This window comes from Scyliorhinus torazame, chromosome 4, assembly GCF_047496885.1.
Source record: "Scyliorhinus torazame isolate Kashiwa2021f chromosome 4, sScyTor2.1, whole genome shotgun sequence".
Classification (NCBI taxonomy): domain Eukaryota; kingdom Metazoa; phylum Chordata; class Chondrichthyes; order Carcharhiniformes; family Scyliorhinidae; genus Scyliorhinus; species Scyliorhinus torazame.
In genome coordinates, this window is record NC_092710.1 from 200,853,390 (window position 1) to 200,871,354 (window position 17,965).

The 17,965-nt window shown below is 48.0% G+C and overlaps 1 protein-coding gene across 2 annotated transcripts in view; it reads left to right on the top strand.

Annotated features, from left to right (window-relative positions):
* Nucleotides 1–17,965, top strand: part of LOC140410695 (protein eva-1 homolog A-like) — a 548,454-nt gene that overhangs the window by 224,150 nt on the left and 306,339 nt on the right. For both annotated transcript variants that reach the window (XM_072499126.1, XM_072499127.1), the window contains exon 3: nucleotides 8,760–8,883. In XM_072499126.1, coding sequence (XP_072355227.1) covers nucleotides 8,760–8,883 — 124 coding nt within the window. The remainder of the gene's footprint in view (nucleotides 1–8,759; nucleotides 8,884–17,965) is intronic.

Here is a 17,965-nt window from a genome sequence, read left to right on the forward strand (position 1 = left end):
ACTACGGTCCTCATATTCCTGGGGTTAGCGATGGCATAAATCTGATTTCTGCTTTGGAGGGAGAGGGGATAATTTGGGAAAAACTCAATTACACCAGGATTCTACTCCACTCTGTTCATATTTCAGTGGAGGGAGGTCTTGGGTACATCTGCCACCCAATTTCCCACACCAAGGGAAGTGTCGGATTGAGTTCCTAGGCTACTTCATGAATTCTGCCTTTACACTCTTGAACGACTTCAACCCAAAGTGGGAACAGGTCGACAGTGTATGGCCACTTGAAGCCTTCAAAAGGCCCCAAACCTTGTCTAGATTAAGTTAGTTGATTACAAGGGCGAGATTTCAAGTCAAAATAGCTGAAGATTTGCTGAATGCTGGCATGGTGGCACAGTGGTTAGCACTGCTGCCTCATAGCGCCAGGGATCCAGATTTAATTCTGACCTTGGGTCACTGTGTATGGGAGTTTGCACTTTCTCCCCATGTCTGTGTGGGTTTCCTCCGGGTGCTCTGGTTTTCTCCCACAGTCCAAAGATGTGCATGTTTAGCTGGATTGGCCTTGCTCAATTGCCCCTTTGTGACCAAAGGTTAGATGGGGTTACAGGGATAGGGTGGGGGAGTGGGCCTAGGCAGGGTGTTCTTTCAGAGAGTTGGTGGAGACTCGATAGCCTACTTCCGCACTGTAGGGCTTCTCTGATTCTATGAGGACTCTAAAGCTTGGACCCCGTGGGACTCCAGGTAGAGATGCATGTTTTGCTTTGCAAGTGCAGATCTAAACAAGTGTTGCTAATGTGCTCCCGAAAATGCTGGCAACTCTCCCTGAACAGCAAATAATGTCACCCCTGAGGATTTAGCAAAGGGTCTCTAACCTATGGCAAGGTTGTGGGGAGGGTGGGTGGTGGTTGGGAGGTGTTTGTTTCGCTGTATCTATGCAAGCAAAATAGTCTCTGAGAAATCTCATTCAAAAATATGATATTGGAAAGATTGTGGTGAATTTTCATGTTGCTGCCAAAATTATTAATCCAAAGAACATCTTCTCTGCAAAACAGCCATTCCTGATAACTGGTGACCTTTAATAGGAGACATTGAAGTGATTGTCTTAGAGGTTCTGAATAGCTGCTTGGATTCCTGAAAGACAACTGGCGGGATTCTCTGGCTCCCTGCTGGGTCAGAGAATCCCCGGGGGCGGCGTGAATCCCGCCCTGCCACTCCAACGCTGGCTGCCATATTCTCCGGCGCAGGTTTTCGGGCGGGAGCGGGGATCATGCCACACCGGTTGGGGGCCGTTGGCAGTGGCCTCCCTGGCAATTCTCCGGGTCCCGATGGGCCGAGCGGCCGTCGGTTTCTGGCCAGTCCCGCCGGCGTGAATTGGGGGGGGGGGGGGGGGGGTGGCCTCCACGGTGGCCTCCACGGTGGCCTGGCCCACGATCGGGACCCACCGATCTGCAGGGGGCCTGTGCCGTGGGGGCACTTCTTCCTTCTGCGCCGGCCCCTGTAGAGCTCCACCATGGCCGGCGCGGAGAAGACACCCCCCTGCGCATGTGCCAGAATACGCCGGCTGGTCTGCGCATGCACTAATCCACGTTCGCGGGATTCTCCCGAATCGGCGCGATGGCCCAACTCCTCCGGCCTAGCTCCCGGAAGTGCGGAGAATTCTGCAACTTCCGGTCGGCCCGACGCCGGTATTGTTCGTGCCGTTTTTTACGCCGGCGTCGGGCCATCGCGCCGATTCGGGAGGATCCCGCCTTATGTTCTAAGCTGAATTTAATATATTTTTTAATGGATTGGATAATTTTTACTGCTTTCTGTTTTCAGTCAAGCGAAGTCCTGCCATCGCATTCCATTAAAGGTGGTGAGAGTTTATTTTCTACAGTAACTCTAGACAGTGTAGTGAAAACATTGATAAAGGAGCAGAAATACAAGGTGCTGACTGACACAAATTGAATCTGATGAGATAAGGACATTCTTTGGCCATTTCTGACTTATGTTCGTAATCAAGGATTTGTGCAGTCAAGCATGATTCTGGGAAATTCAAAGTAAAGGTTTTATTTGTTTTTGTTTTACTGAACAAGGAAGTGACAAAATTTGAAGGAACCTCTCAAGTTTGACAATAATATTTTAGTCATCCAGCTTGTTCCTAGCTGCAGGCAGTGCACATCAATTTAACGCCTCGTCTGTCAGTGATAATCCATGCCGCCAGGCCCAGGCTGCAGATCAAGTGCAGGAATGCCAAGCAATCATCACATTGTTTTAGCTAACAACACACCACCATCTGCATAGCAAAGATGTTCTGTATATCATGCTGGAAAGGTGTTTTGTATTCCTTGGGGCTAATATTTAATATCAGATGACATCCTATGGCACAGCACATAATGGGTGAAATTTAATGCCCTTTCCTATGGTGAGATTGGTGATGGGGGGGCACTTATTCAAGTGGAACGATGGTGGGTGGGCACCTTGTTGCCTTCCTGCCTTTACCTCAATAAAGGCTGCGAACGGGAAAACCATTAATAGCTTTCTGCTATTAATTAACCGTCACCAGTTGAGGCCCTTAGGTGGACAATTGATACCTACTTAAGGACCACATTTCACCACTGCCGGTACTAACCCAGTGATGGGTGGAGGGGTCCCATGTGGGGACCATGCAAACAAACCCATGTGAGGTTGCTTGCGGGTTCTCTGGGTGGCATGGGGTGCCTGTTGTTCAAAGGCACTCAGAGGGACCCAGCATCGGGAAGAGGGAGGGAATGCCCGTTGAAAGCCACCCCTGCCCTTGCTGCATGAATGCCCACCACCACAACTTCCCTCCTGCCATTACTCACCTGTGGCCTGTGATCCAGTGATGAACATAGACGTCGGATGGGTCTTGCATTGACGGCAGCCTCGTACTGGCTGCCGGTTCCCAGTGGTGTTGTTGATCTAGGGGAAGGCCCGATGCTGTCCAGTTAATTGGATGAGTGGCACTTAGTTAGTCAAGCCTTGCCTAAAAGAGGGAACACAGAGGGCGGGATTTTTCATTTGAGGGACTAAGTCCCCACGCCTGCCGGAAAACGGGCAAGAATCACTCCGGACATTTTCCTCGAAAGTTCGGGGTGAGTCCCCGTTTTCCAGGGGGCTAGCAGGACCGCGGCTTGCGTCCCGCAGCTCTGGCTGCTGGCGGGGCCCTAATGTACAGACCGTGGGGCCGCGCATGCACACGGTGGCCGCAAGCGCGTCCGCGCATGCGCGCAGCGACCCACCTCGGCCCGGCGCTGCCGACATGGTGGAGCCACACAGCGGGCCCATGCGGAGGAAGATAGGTCGCTCCCAGGTCACGATGGCCCGGCGATCGGTGGCCCCGCTTCGCGGGCCTGCCCGTCGTCCAGCCCCCCCCCCCCCACCTCGGTGTCCGATCCCCACGCTCCTGCCGGGTGGAACCACATTAGAACCATGCCGGCAGGACTCGGTGGGCACTCGGTCCGTCGAGCGCGGAGAATCACCGTGGGGGGGGCCTTTTCCAAAGGCCCGTCATCGCGAGCGCGAATGGAGGCGATTCTCCGGTCACCGGAGAATCGTGTGCCGGCGTGGGAGCCTATTTTGGGTAATTCTCAGTCCCCGCGTCGAGCGCGATTTTGGCGTGGAGGGTCGGAGAATCTCACTGGTTCTCACTGGTTCTCTGGCTGATGGGCGAGACCCCCTCACCTCCATTAAATCCAGCCCGATAAGTCAGATAATATGGTCACCTTCTTATCAATCTGTTATTTTCTTTCTTTTCCTTCTCTTGTTGCTAACTTTCTCCTTGGTTCAATTGCTCTGTTTTATTACCTTTGCTCTCGAGTCGCCAGGTATCTTTATGATACTGCCACGAGGTTCAAGTCCGAGTAATGGTCAATAACCCAATACACCGATTAGTAAGATTCAAATCAAAGCACATTTATTATACACAGGTTAATACCCAGGTCACGATGGCCCGGCGATCGGTGGCCCCGCTTCGCGGGCCTGCCCGTCGTCCAGCCCCCCCCCCCCACCCCGGTGTCCGATCCCCACGCTCCTGCCGGGTGGAACCACATTAGAACCATGCCGGCAGGACTCGGTGGGCACTCGGTCCGTCGAGCGCGGAGAATCACCGTGGGGGGGGCCTTTTCCAAAGGCCCATCATCGCGAGCGCGAATGGAGGCGATTCTCCGGTCACCGGAGAATCGTGTGCCGGCGTGGGAGCCTATTTTGGGTAATTCTCAGTCCCCGCGTCGAGCGCAATTTTGGCGTGGAGGGTCGGAGAATCTCACTGGTTCTCACTGGTTCTCTGGCTGATGGGCGAGACCCCCTCACCTCCATTAAATCCAGCCCGATAAGTCAGATAATATGGTCACCTTCTTATCAATCTGTTATTTTCTTTCTTTTCCTTCTCTTGTTGCTAACTTTCTCCTTGGTTCAATTGCTCTGTTTTATTACCTTTGCTCTCGAGTCGCCAGGTATCTTTATGATACTGCCACGAGGTTCAAGTCTGAGTAATGGTCAATAACCCAATACACCGATTAGTAAGATTCAAATCAAAGCACATTTATTATACACAGTAATCGCTACGCATGCACAAATTCTACGTCTAAGCTACTTCTATAACAAACAGGCCTATACTTAGCTTTGGACAGGCCCACCAGGTCAGGGGAACAAATGGCCTTTCGTTCGGGTTCTGAGTCTGCGGGATTCAAAGTTGGTACGGATTGGTAGCTCGGAGCGCCTATCTTGTAGCGAGCGTTGAATTAAGACTTACCTTGTTCGGTGGTCACCGCACCGGTCACGGTCAATGTTGGTTCGTGTTGCTGGGTGACCCGGGCAGGATGCAGAGGTGAAGAGAGCGATTTGAACTTGGGGCTTAACTCTTATAGTCCCCAGGGACTTCCCGCCTTTCGGGGCGGACCCTGTACCTGGTCCCAAGTTATTGGACCTTGTCCCAATCGCTTGGTTCGATTTTCTCCAATACTGGAGCGGTTCCCTGATCGATGGGCCGTCTTGAGGTGCTCGTTCACCTCCTTTGTGTTGGCTGCTGCTGGCGCCGAGGAGTCTGGCTTTGCTTTGTGTGTCCAAAATGTTACTTATTGTTCCCGGGGATTGCTCATCAGTATGCAGATGGCTGCTACTTTGTTATGCTGATGGTCGCTGGTATCGATGTTCATGGCCGTGGTACATTTGTGGTCATTCAGTCCGTGAACGCAACAACTTTCCTTTTCCAGGATCCTAAAAGAGATAGCTGAGGCGATTGTGGAGGCATTGATGGTGATGTTTCAGGAATCACTGGAGGCAGGAAGGGTCCCAAAGGACTGTGCTCCAGCTTTCCAAGCATTATGTTCACAAACTGAGATATAAAGTAATAGTGATGTAGCCCTATCTTATGATGTACTCGTTGACGCCCCCCCCGCCCCCCCCACCTCCCGCTCCTGAAGCCCTGCTGACTCCTCAAACCTCCTTAAAGAAATCAATAAATGGCTTCCACTTCTGGGTGAACCCATCCACCGACCCTTTCGAGACAAACATAGCCTTCTCCAGCTTCAGGAATTTTGCCAGGTCGCTCACCCACACTCTGCTTTTGGTGGCTCAGAGTCCCACCACCCCAACAAAATCCGTCTCCGGGCTACCAGGGAGGCAAAGGCCAAAGCATCGGCCTCTCTCACTCACTGGACTCCCGTGTCTTCCGACGCCCCAAATATCACCACCTCTGAACTCGGGACCACCTCTACACCCAGCAATTCCTGACCATTTTAACATATATTCTTTTTGTTAAGCTGTTAACTGTTTATTAGTAACAAATGTGTAAATCAGTATTGTAAATTGAAGCTAGCATTCTTGAGAGAAATAAAGAGTGGGTACACTTTTGTCTTCACTGGCAAGGTGGTGCACTACTGGAACCTACTCCCCAGTGGTTTACGGACCCACTGGACTTTTACTGATTCTGCAGAATGAATGTCGGCTAGGCCATATAATTGGGTGTGTGAGCTGCTATTGCCGGGCAGTGAAGACCGAAACATTGCCAAATGTGATTCAGCATTAGATAACTTGTGAGCCTGGAGGTAAAATACATATATTAATCCTGATGTCATGAGATTATTTATTTAACAGGTTAGGCAAGCAACAATCAGCAAGATGTTTACTCCTCTCCCCTGACGCTGATGCCTGCTGTGTCACAGTTTCCAATTTGTTGGGCAACCTCCAATATCAATCTCAAGAGGTTATTGTTTATGCAGAAGCTCTGAAAATTAAAGTAATTTCATTAATCATGGGCGGGATTCTCCCAGCTCGGGGCCGGGCCGGAGAATCCCCGCAACCGGGCCACACCGCCGGTTGCGGGCCGCTGGACGTGGCCAGGCCGCCGATTCTCTGGCCCGGATGGTGCGAGCGGCCGCTCTAAAAAGGCAGAGTCCCGTTGGCGCCGTCCACACCTAGTCGCAGCCGGTGGATCTCTGTGCGCTGGTTGGGGGGGAGGGCGTGGCCTGTGGGGGGGGGGGGGGGGGCCTCCGATGGGGCCTGGCCCGCGATCGGGGCCCACCGGTCGGCGGGCCGGCCTCTCACTCCCCGGGCCTATTTTCATCCGCGCCTGCCCCTGAACTCCCGCGCCATGTTGTGTCGGGGCCGGCGCGTTGAGGGAGGCCACCGGGCATGCGCGGATCCCGCGGCACACAGTTCGCGCCGGGATGGGAGGCTGGAACGGCATGAACCGTTCCAGCGCCATGCTGGCCACCTGTAGGGGCCAGAATCGGTACTCCCAGCAGCCCGTTCATGCCGTGGTGAAACACGCGACGGGATTTCCGACGGCGTGGACACTCAGCCGCCGAATGGGAGAATCCTGCCCCATATCTCCTCACCCGCACCCTCAGTCAAGGAGGGTTGTGGCTAATTCTGCTGGCCTATTTCTGCCCTTTGCATTGCGAGTGGATGTGGTGGAGGCAGGCACGAGAGCAATGTTTAAGATGTGTCTTGATAGACAAATAAACGGGTGGGGAATGGACGGAATAGATCGTATGGGCAATAAGTGGTAGGTCTAAATAAGGAATCTGGATCGGCGCAGGCTTGGTAAGCCGAAGGGCCTGTTCCTGTGCTGTAATGTTCTTTGTTATTTGTACTGAGGACAGGGCAGGCAGCAGATGTGATTGAGCTCGAGCCTCTGCAAAGTGGCCGACACCATCACATTGCCACTCTGCTCCATTTTATTTACCCAGGTCGGGAGCTGCACATTACTTGCTAGATGTTCCTTCCTGGGCCTGGTGGGAAATGTGCAGTGCAGCAACTCCCAGCAGTGTTGGAAGAAATTAAGCCAATTCCCCCTTTTACGGCACTATCTGCCACAAAGCAGGTACGTTTAAGGTCCCAGACACTTTGGGAAACCAGGGAGATGCAAAATGTGTAAAGCAATTGGGCGATGGAGCAGGGTAGTCAGGGGCTAGGGCGGGCTGTCAGATGGTCGAAGGGGTTGGGTGTTTGGGGGGGGGGTCATTTGGTCAGGACAATTGGATAGACAGTTGGGGAGGGTGGAGGTTGGTGTTGGGTAATCAGGGAGAGGTTTGGAGTGTGCTCAGGAGTTAGGGGCTTGGTTGGGGGTTGATTGGTTATTCTGCAGGGTGAGGGGTAGTAAAGTGGTCAGGAGGTAGTCAGTGGCTAGTCGGTGGGGTGGTAGTTGGCAGGTCGGGTGGACAGTTGAGGTTTGTTGAGCATAGTTAGAGGTTAGTTGGGTTGGTGGGGTAGTTGGGTAGACCGAAAGGGTAGTCAAGGTGATGTGGTGAAAGTGGGGGAGTTGGCAGGGCAGTCAGAAGGGAAGCCAATGACTACTCGGGGGTTGGCATTGAAATCGGGCTGTGGGTGGTTGGGCGGTTGTCAGGTGGTTAGTGAGTGGAGGGGGTGGGGGGGTAGTTGAAGATTCAGGGAGATAGCCGGGAGGGTGCAGTGGTGGAGTCAGGAGTGCGTCAGTACCATAGTTACCCTGGAGTTGTAAGTGATTTAATATTTTAAATTTGTCCTGGCTAACTATCCTGGCAAGAGAGTTGGAACCAACCAAAGTTTCTGATTTTAATCGGATGGTTCTCGGTGCAGGTTAATTACCATTGGAAGTTTAAACTTCCCATGCAGTCCTTGTTGTGGAACTCTGGGGATCCTACACTGCATCTTCTTGGATACCTCTGGTGGGGTGGGACCCCTTGGGGAGTGGAAGATCTGGGCCCATATGTCCTCTGTAGCTAGGTTTTCCAGTGTGGTAAACTCATAGATACATCATGGAAACATGACTTGATAAGTGGCGTAAGAATGAAAAAAATGGGCAGCACAGTGGTGCAGTGAGTAAGCACTGCGTCCTCACGGCGCCGAGGTCCCAGCTTCGATCCCGGCTTTGGGTCACAGTCCGTGTGGAGTTTGCACATTCTCCCCGTGTTTGCGTGGGTTTCGCCCCCCACAACCAAAAGATGTGCAAGTTAGGTGAGTTGGCCACGCTAAATTGCCCCTTAATTGGAAAAAAAATGAATTGGGTACTCTAAATTTATTAAAAAAAGAATGAAAAAAATGTTTGTGGAGATTAATTTGCTTACAAGGTGATGACCGAATAAATGGAAGTAGGAGAAATCATTTAGATAGGACTGATGTTGTAAACATGGAAAATGCCATGCTCACTCTTTCACAATATTTTGGAAGGTTTACCATTGTGTAAGTCTTCTTTAAATTAATCCGCCCTTATTTTCTTCAGAGTACTGATGTACAATTGCAAAAATCGCATAACATTTGACCAATTTCTTTTGGTGTTTCTCCAGAAAATGTTGGATGAGTGCCAGGACAGAAGAAATTGTCAGCTTCTTGTCAATGGTCGAATATTTGGGACAGATCCTTGTCCTGGAACCAGTAAATACCTCATAGTATGGTACAAGTGTCGGCCAAGTAAGTAGCGCATCTACCATTCATTTAACTTTGAATGATGACAAACATTTTTGTGCTGTTCATTGTTTTGAATATTTAACCTTCAATATGAATAAACCATAATTATCTGGAAAATTAAAGCAGAAACGTCAGGCGTGATTCTCCGACCCCGCACCGGGTCGGAGAATCGCCAGTGGGCTGCGCGAATCGTGCCACGCAGCCCCGACGCCGGGGAGCGATTCTCCGCAGAGCGCCATTGGGGCGAGTATGGTCGGCACGGCGCTGGTCGGTGGCAGCTCTACACCGACCCTCCGCGATTCTCCGGCCCAGATGGGCCGAGCGGCCGTAAAGAATAAAACGAGTCCCGCCGGCTCAGAACGGGACCTCGGCTTTGAAGGGTCTGAGGCGGCCTGTGTGTGTGGGGGGGGGTTAAGATCCCGGGGGGGGGGGGGCACTCCGATGTGGCCTGGCCCGCGATCGGGATCCAACGATCGGTGGGCCGGCCTCGCTGTCTCCCAGCCTCTTCCTTCCACGTTGGCACCTGTACTCCTGCGCCATGTTGGGTCGGGGCCGGCGCAGACAAGGGAGACACCGCGCATGCGCGGAAATCGCGCCGGTGGGACTGTGCATGCACAGGTTCGCGCTGGACCCAGTGCGCATGCGCGCATCCCCCAGCGCCCATTCCACAGCTGGATCAGCAGCTGGAGCAGCGTGAACCGCTCCAGCGTCCTGCTGGCCCCCTGTAGGGGCCGCAGTTGCTGATCCTGGGGCCGTGTTGACGCCATCGAGAAACGCGTCAGCGTTTCCGACGGCGTCAACACTTAGCCTCAGAATGCGAGAATCCTGCCCATCATTCTTCTATCTGTTCCTTTGACGGTCCATTCAAAATGTTACACTGATGTCAATTATAGATAAAACCTGTCTTTATTCTACACAGTGTTTTAAAAATAGGTAAGTAAAATGAAGACCAGAATCCCACTGTCAAATGGAAAATATGCTGGATAGTTTGATTTTGAAATAAAGCCATTAGAAATCTTTGTTCCTAACAACATTCAAACCGTACATTGCTTAAGACCAAGGGCAGGATTCTCTGGCCGCATCTGCCCGATGAGCGGAGAATCCCACCCGAGATCAATGGACTTCTCCATTGTCCGCCTCTCGCCCGTGGTGTTCTTGCGGCGGGCGAAAGAATCCAGCCCTTGAGTGTCTGATCTGATGATTCCCTTTGTATATGGCACATCTGCTTAGAATTATTTAAATAATGTTTTTATTTTCAAAACATTACAGTCTTATATTCATGTCTATTGCTGATTCTAGATATTCTGCCTGTTTCTGTGGAGTTCAGCTAGAAAATTAGAGAGTATTTTCTGCTGTACGAATGGGCTTGGGTAATAACGGCCATTTTAAAACGTTGTAAGAAGTTGGAAGAAAGGACGGTGCTGTGTTAAGAGGCTTGTTATCAAAAACCTAAGAATTATGAATGCAACTTTTGAGCAGCTAGCTCATGCAGTTGTTTAAATTTCAACTGATGCTGTGAATCTGTCCTGCAATGTAAAGCTATTTCCAAGCCTGACATAGGGACTGCAATAGTCATCCTCAACAAGTGTGACTAGATTGACAAAATTCATGCTGTTCTTAATGATGGGTCTAAATTTTTATCCATTGGACCTGCCACCAAGCATGACTACACAACCCTGTGTAAGAGTAATGAGCTGCCATGTGGTGTATATGATAGCATTTAACCTTATGGTTCACAATGCCACCATATGTCTGGGCTGCCCAAGGCACACAAATGTGATGACCTATTACACCCTAAGTTCTCTATAACTAGTTCTACACACAAAAATTGGCCAAATGGTTGAGTGAATTGCTACAACCAATTCTAAGTGCGTTTTTCACATCCATGATGAAGAATTCCTTCATCGTTGTGAAGATTATATGTGACCTGCATATCAATAGCAATGCCATGCCTATGCACTCGTTTGACACTGCCAGTCTATTCACTACTGTGCCACTTAAGGGATCCATAAACATTGTGCTGCATAACTATATCATGGCAAGCTAGACGCAGTACAATTTTCTGAATCTGTATTTATTGAACTTCTGAACTTAGAAACTCATCGAGTTGAGTTCAGCTTTATTAAGACAACATATATACCCAAACAAATGATGATGCCATGAGATCACTTCCAGGCTTAGCTGTTGCTAACATTGGTTTCCACAAAAAAAGCATTTCCAATGGATGGCCCTTGACCTATTACACCTTGCATAATTCTGATATGTAGCTGATATATTTGCTATGTTTGATTCTGCAGCAGCATGGAAGAAGTTCCTTACACACTATAATACGTTCCATTCCATGTTCAAATTCATATTTGAAATGGAACAGTCTAATGAGCTCCCTTTTCTCAACATGGTAGTTGAGAAATCCAGTCAGAGTTTGTAAAATACTATCTACCGCAAGCCGGCTGACAGTGGTCAATACGCGCAATGTGATTCCTAAGTTCCATGCGCTATACGCACTGAAATATGGCTCTCCTATGTGTGCAGCTACGACTGCTTATGTGAACTTTATCTCTTTTTAAAGTTCTTTTGAGTCTAACTAGCATGTTAGCAGACTTGAGAATCTCTCAAGGTTGAATTTAAGCGAATATCCTCATTAGAAACTAGTAGGCATTTCTTGATGTGTCTGATGGATGAATTCTAATGTTCCCATTGTTATGACTTTTGGTTTTCCAAAAGTTTCAAATGAGCACACATTTAGACTGGAGTTTTAGCAAGTCTATTCCTTACAGTCTCCATGTAGCTGGCGGTGATACCCATCGTTGCTCTGCACCTGACTGCAAAGCAGCAGGAAATGTGGCACCCTGAATATACATTTGCATTACAATTGATTCTGAACTTTTATGAATAATGTAACAATATTATACATATTAATGGTCTATTAAAGGCAATGCAGGAGATTTTTAAAATGATAAATTCCCCATTAATCGATGACTCTCTTCCTAGCAGTCGGAGCCCATTTCACTGACTGCCATTTGGCAGCAGGTTAGCCAGCACTCCTGTACAGACTCGGACAGTGTGATGATATAGGACATTACGTCATGGCTGTTGTTATGACACCTTGGGCTAGTGTATGGTCGATTCCAGCCCCACATACCCTGGAGACCCGAGATCTCTGGCCCTTGACTGTTCCAATGACTTACAGGCACCTGATTTGTAAGTGAAACACACAACTGTTTATTTGTCACAAAAATAGAGATAAGACATGCAATAATTATAATAAAATATCGGCTTGCCAATCTACTACTCCCCCTTTTCCCGTCCCACCCTCTACCCAAACGCACACAAGACAGACACGCACACAGGGAGGGGGAGGGGAAAATAGTAATAATAATCTTTATTGACACAAGTAGGCTTACATTGCAATGAAGTTACTGTGAAAAGCCCCCAGTTGCCACGTTCCGGCGCCTGTTCTGGCACACACAGGAGAATTCAGAATGCCAAATTACCGACAGCATGTCTGTCAGGACTAGTGGGAGGAAACCGAAGCACCCGGAGGAAACCCACGCAGACATGGTGAGAACGTGCAGACTCCGCACAGACAGTCGCCCAGCGGTAATCGAACCTGGAACCCTGGCGCTGTGAAGCCACAGTGCTAACCACTCTGCTACTGTGCTGCCCCCAAAATAATACAAGATTAATATGAAATGGAAAACAAGTGTCTCTGCTTCAAATATTGAAGTCATTGCAGCAGGCAGTCCTCCCAGGACGTGGTGTGATTGAAACCACCGGTTGGATCGCTAACGCGCATCTTCTGGCAAGAGCATTCAGTCAGAATTCCCAGCTGTAGGATTCCCTCACAGCCTCATGCCTGTGTAATTCTTATTTGTTTTCAACTCTATCAGAATGACTGTATAAGATGATGAGAGGGATAGATGGAGTGGACGTTCAGCGACTTTTTCCTCGGGTGGATGTAGCTGTTACAAGAGGGCATAACTATAAGGTTCATGGTGGAAGATACAGGAGGGATGTCAGAGGTTCTTTACTCAGAGAGTGGTTGGAGCGTGGAACGCACTCCCAGCTATGGTAGTGGAGTCGGACACTTTAGGAACTTTCAAGCGGTTATTGGATAGGCATATGGAGTGCACTAGAATGATTGGGAGTAGGTTGATTTGATCTTAGTTTCAGACTAGTTAGGCACAACATCGTGGGCCGAAGGGCCTATACTGTGCTGTACAGTTCTATGTTCTATTACCACTATCCTTTCCGAGATATTGTGGGATATCCTCACACAAGATTTTAAAAGGATTTTTAAACTACTGACCAAATCTCCTAAAGTCACCTGCATTGCCTTTAATAGACCATTAATATGTTACATTAATATCGTTCCATTATTCAAGGCCAAAGATTTTCTTTGACTCCCCGCAAACCCAGTTCTCAGCCAGGGGTTTACTCTTGCTTGGTTTCCAGACTCACTAGACTGATCTCCAGCTTTATTGAGGAGAAAACAGAGTCTCCAGCTGGGTATTTGAGAGAGGTTTACACTTTCAGGGATAGAGAAAGTCAAAAGAGCTTCCTTCAGTTCTGAGTTCAAAATGAAACTAAAACTGGAAACACAGCCTGTTAGAGGAAGGAACATTCCAGAGAAAAACCTGAACAATCAGCATGGTCAATTGATAAGGCCCTGCAATCTGAAACAGCCTCCTGACCATCAGCCAAGTCCATCAAGATGTGTCATCACTGATGTCAAATCAAACAGCACATCCTGATGGAGTTTTCATTTCTTAAATGAAAGTTCAAGTCCATCTTAAAGGTACAGGACACATTAACAGTCCAGGTGCAAAACTTAAAATAGCAGAATAACAGAAATTAAAAGCAAAAAAACAAGGGTCAGACAGTGTTATTAACAGGAGGATCCTTAGACTGTGCACATGTACTGAGCTCATGAATGTTGTTGCTTGTACCCTGTCTATATTCGTTCCCCGCCAGCACTGAGGTGAGTATGGTGTGAGCTGGCGAGGAAATTGGCCCTTGGTCCCAAAGTTGCAGTGCTTGAGTCTGCAAATGTAACCTACAGGAGGGAGCAAACTTGGGCCACTACTAGCTGGAGAGTGGAACACAAAATGACAGCTTGAGGGTATCATCCTTCAAGAGCTCCTGGGTATCTGTGTGTGTGTGCTCGCAGGCGTATGTCTGTGGAGGTCTATCGTTTGTTCATTTATATGCGTCACAGAAACTCATTCCCTCCCGCCAGTGTCTGGTACTTTAGACACCCCCCCCCCCCCTCCCCCCTTTCCTCCCCGATGGGCTCACCCAGTTACACCAGGTCACCAGGATTTTGTGACAACATTTCCACCAATGTCTCCTGGAATATGCCCAGCCGGAGTTGGTAAACCTATTCCTGGCAACAGTAAAATATTGTTGTGAATCATCGGAACGATGGTAGAAGAAATACATGTAATGCTAATATAATTCTTTGGGCCTTTTTAAAAAAGCATTATTTGCCGAAAGAGAATTAATTTGTTAATATCATTAGGAAATAATAAATCAGTTTAGCAGTCAACAGCTTCCTGTGGTTCATGTCCCTCCAAAAGGGGAAAAAAACAAAGCAACTAACTTTGATGCCACTTGATTTTAGATGATTAATGCTTCCTTTGTTACTTTGCAAAACTGTCAGTACTAATGGAATCAGTGGAATATGCGTCCCCCATATCTGGTCTCATCGTCAGAGTTGTAGGTAGTATTGGCATGGGTTGCTATCTGGTTACCAACTATTTACTGAAATAATATCTTCTCCGAGACAAAACCCTGCTTGTTAACATTGTAGGGAACATCAAATATAAGAATGAATAAAGCATATCTCCCTGTTTGGAACGACCTCTGACGTTTATCATTTCAAGATAAATGTAACACTTGTGCACAGAGATAAATCCATGAAATCAGCTTGCTTTTTTAAACCTAATTTATATTCAACATTTAAAAGAAAGTTAAACATTCCCATTGGGTCAGACTTCATTGATGAGACTGAGCTGAAATGAAGCACAAGTTGTGGAAACTGTAGTGTGGTTATTTCTGTTTGTTAAGTTTTGTTTCCTTTTGTGAGTGAAATAAAATGCTGTTTTAGATAGATAATGCTCTTGTTTTCACATTTAGCCTGGGCTGGAAGGTCACTAACATTGTTCTGTTTTTTCAGGTTGAAATTTTAAAGCGATGATTTTCCTTCACCTCTTTTAGGTTTGTCAGTCAGGTGGATTATTCTGAGGTCAAACTAGCTCATTGATTTCCTTCAACTCACACCCAATGCCACTTTTTAACCTGCTTATTTTATTCGAGATTTAGCTTCAGGAAGTTTTCAAATCTATACTCGCTGGCAAGGTGTCAAACCCTTTGTAAATTGCCTGCAGAGCACAGCACTTTTGTCAGTGTGTTTGCTTAATAGAAACCATCTATAATTTCAATTCATCTCCTATATAAACACACTTAACATTGGATTGCGTTTTAATTTTTGATTATCCCCAGTCCTACTGCTAGTTCAGCAGATAATTTATTTTATCTCTAGAGTGACTACAATTACATTTAGCCACTCATGTCTCCATCACAAGTAGCTTCCATTCTGGTGCTGTTGGAGCACGTGGCCTTTGTAATGTGCTTGTGGCACTATTTCATTACAGAAACTAATGGCCTTTGAGGCAGCTTTTTGTATTGATGAGAGGGCAGTACAGGGAGACGAGCTTTTGTACCAAGACACTCTTTGCAAGGCAGGTGGGTAAATACAATTTTAGAATGGAGGGGTGGAGGTCATCACCTTTGACCTCCGAGGAAGCAGAACTGCATTATTCTAAAAAACCTTTCAGACTGCATATACTTCTCCACCTTTTGAATATTTGGCATTCCCAATGCGTTAAAATCCGGCTATAAGAACAGACCATCATTCAACCCAGTGTTTGCTTTAGTATTTGGTAAAAGCGTGACTGAAGCAAAAGGATAGCCTGATAATAAAACAAAAGCATGTAAGCACACATTGGAAACAGGAGTTATAGATATTTAACAAGGGAGAGTTAAAGAGAAACCCATTGTAACTTTTGACTGTATTCAAAGGCTCTTGCCATTTTTTTAAAGCAGTCTGAAGATCCTATCCCACTCGTATATTACAGGCGCTTTGACACCACCTTCTGTTTTATAGAAATGCAAGCCAGCCAGTGGCTTATACTGCTGGCTTCATATTGCAGTCTGGTTGACAAATTGGAGCTAAACGTGTATGCTAATATATTTGTGCAGAGCTCCGTTTACAATGTTAGTTATATTTTTAATGCTAGCCAACACCAGCCAACTCTTTGCTAACATTTAAGTTTAAAAAATGTAGCTAAAAAGGCTGGTCCACTTCGGAACATGTAAAAGTTCACTTCACAGAGCTGCCGTTATCTTTTCCCGGAGCAGTGGTTTCATACCGCCTGTCAGGATTTGATATAAAAGCAGATCAGCAATTTATTGCAGCTTCCACATCAATTTGATGTGATTTCTTAATGGGACTGCACTGTAAACTTTTAATTCGTTTTTTCTTAAGGTGTATCGAGTGGGAGCAGGAGTCCTTCTCCTTCAAGGGCCTCTCTAAAATACTTCAGCCTGCTGTTTGTGGCCACCAACTGATTCAGCCCAGGAGCCAGCCCAGTTCCCACTCTCAGAACTGGTGAGCTGCAGTGGGGCGTCAGTCTAATGAGGCCTAGCCTTCAAACTGGGAAGCCAGAAATCCATGACGTCACCTGCAAACGCACCCCGTCTCCTAAAAATCCTGCTGACTTGTGTGGGCTCTGAAAGAGTGATCTAGTTATGCAGTGACCACTGCTGTGTATAGGTTGACGGCATACTTTCACCTTGTCAGCGCGAATGGGAAGCAGCTACGGAGGCTGTGAGGCACTGGCTGCTTTTTCACAATGGTAGCATGGGGAAGGACTGCTATTGTGTAAAAGTCCATAAGACATAGGAGCAGAATTAGGCCACTCGGCCCATCGAGTCTGCTCCCCCTTTCAATCATGGCTGATATTTTTCTCATGCCCATTCTCCTGCCTTCTCCCATAACCCCTGATCCCCTTATTAAACAAGAACCTATCTATCTCTGTCTCAAAGACACTCAGCGAATTGGCCTCAGCCTTCTGCGGTAAAGAGTTCCACAGATTCACCACCCTCTGGCTGAAGAAATTCCTCCTCATCTCTGTTTTAAAGGATCGTCCCTTTAATCTGAGATGGTGTCCTCTGGTTCGAGTTTTTCCTACAAGTGGAACCATCCTCTCCACGTCCACTCTGTCATGATATTCAAACACACACATCATGATAGACACACCAACAGACAAATCAGAACGCACAACACCACAACCAATGACAGAAAGATATAAAAGCACAGACACGACCCCCAGTGGTCAGTATTAGCTGCAGAGGAGGACCAGGACAGACCTACTACACGAAACACTCAGGGAGACAGCACGTGCAGAGTATCCAGAACGAACTGTATTATAAGAGTTAAAATAAAATAGAGTTGTACCACATACAACTGTGTTGGCTCATCTGTGCACCAGAGCACCCAACACCACATGGTACAGGAGTGGATCGATACCTGCCGGCATACCTCAGTGTACAGAGACAACCAGCAGTGCCCAGGCAAAATGATAGAGCTCCCGGTTCCGCAGCCGCTCCAGTGCCACGGCGACCTCCGCGAAAACTGGCGGCGATTCCGGCAATGGTTCGAATTGTTCCTGGTGGCAGCTGAACTCCAAGACCTGGATGATAGCGAAAAAATTGAATTTCTCCTCACCATCGCCGGTGCAAGGGCAAGAGAAATATTCACAAGGTTCAGGTTCTTCAGGAGGCAGCAAAGGTACGATTACCAGGCAGTCCTGGACAAATTCTCCAAGTACTGTGAAGAAAACGCAATCCAATCGGCAAGTAAAGGTAAGAAAAGCTGCAGTACTCACCTCGTGGCTGGGATCCCGGAGCCCGAATTCCCAGAGGCCGAAATCCTGGGCCTGAGAGTGGGCTGGGTCGAGGTCGGCGGCCATCTTGCTAAAGGTATCACGCTAGCACAGTTGCGCGAGCAGTGCGCAGAACC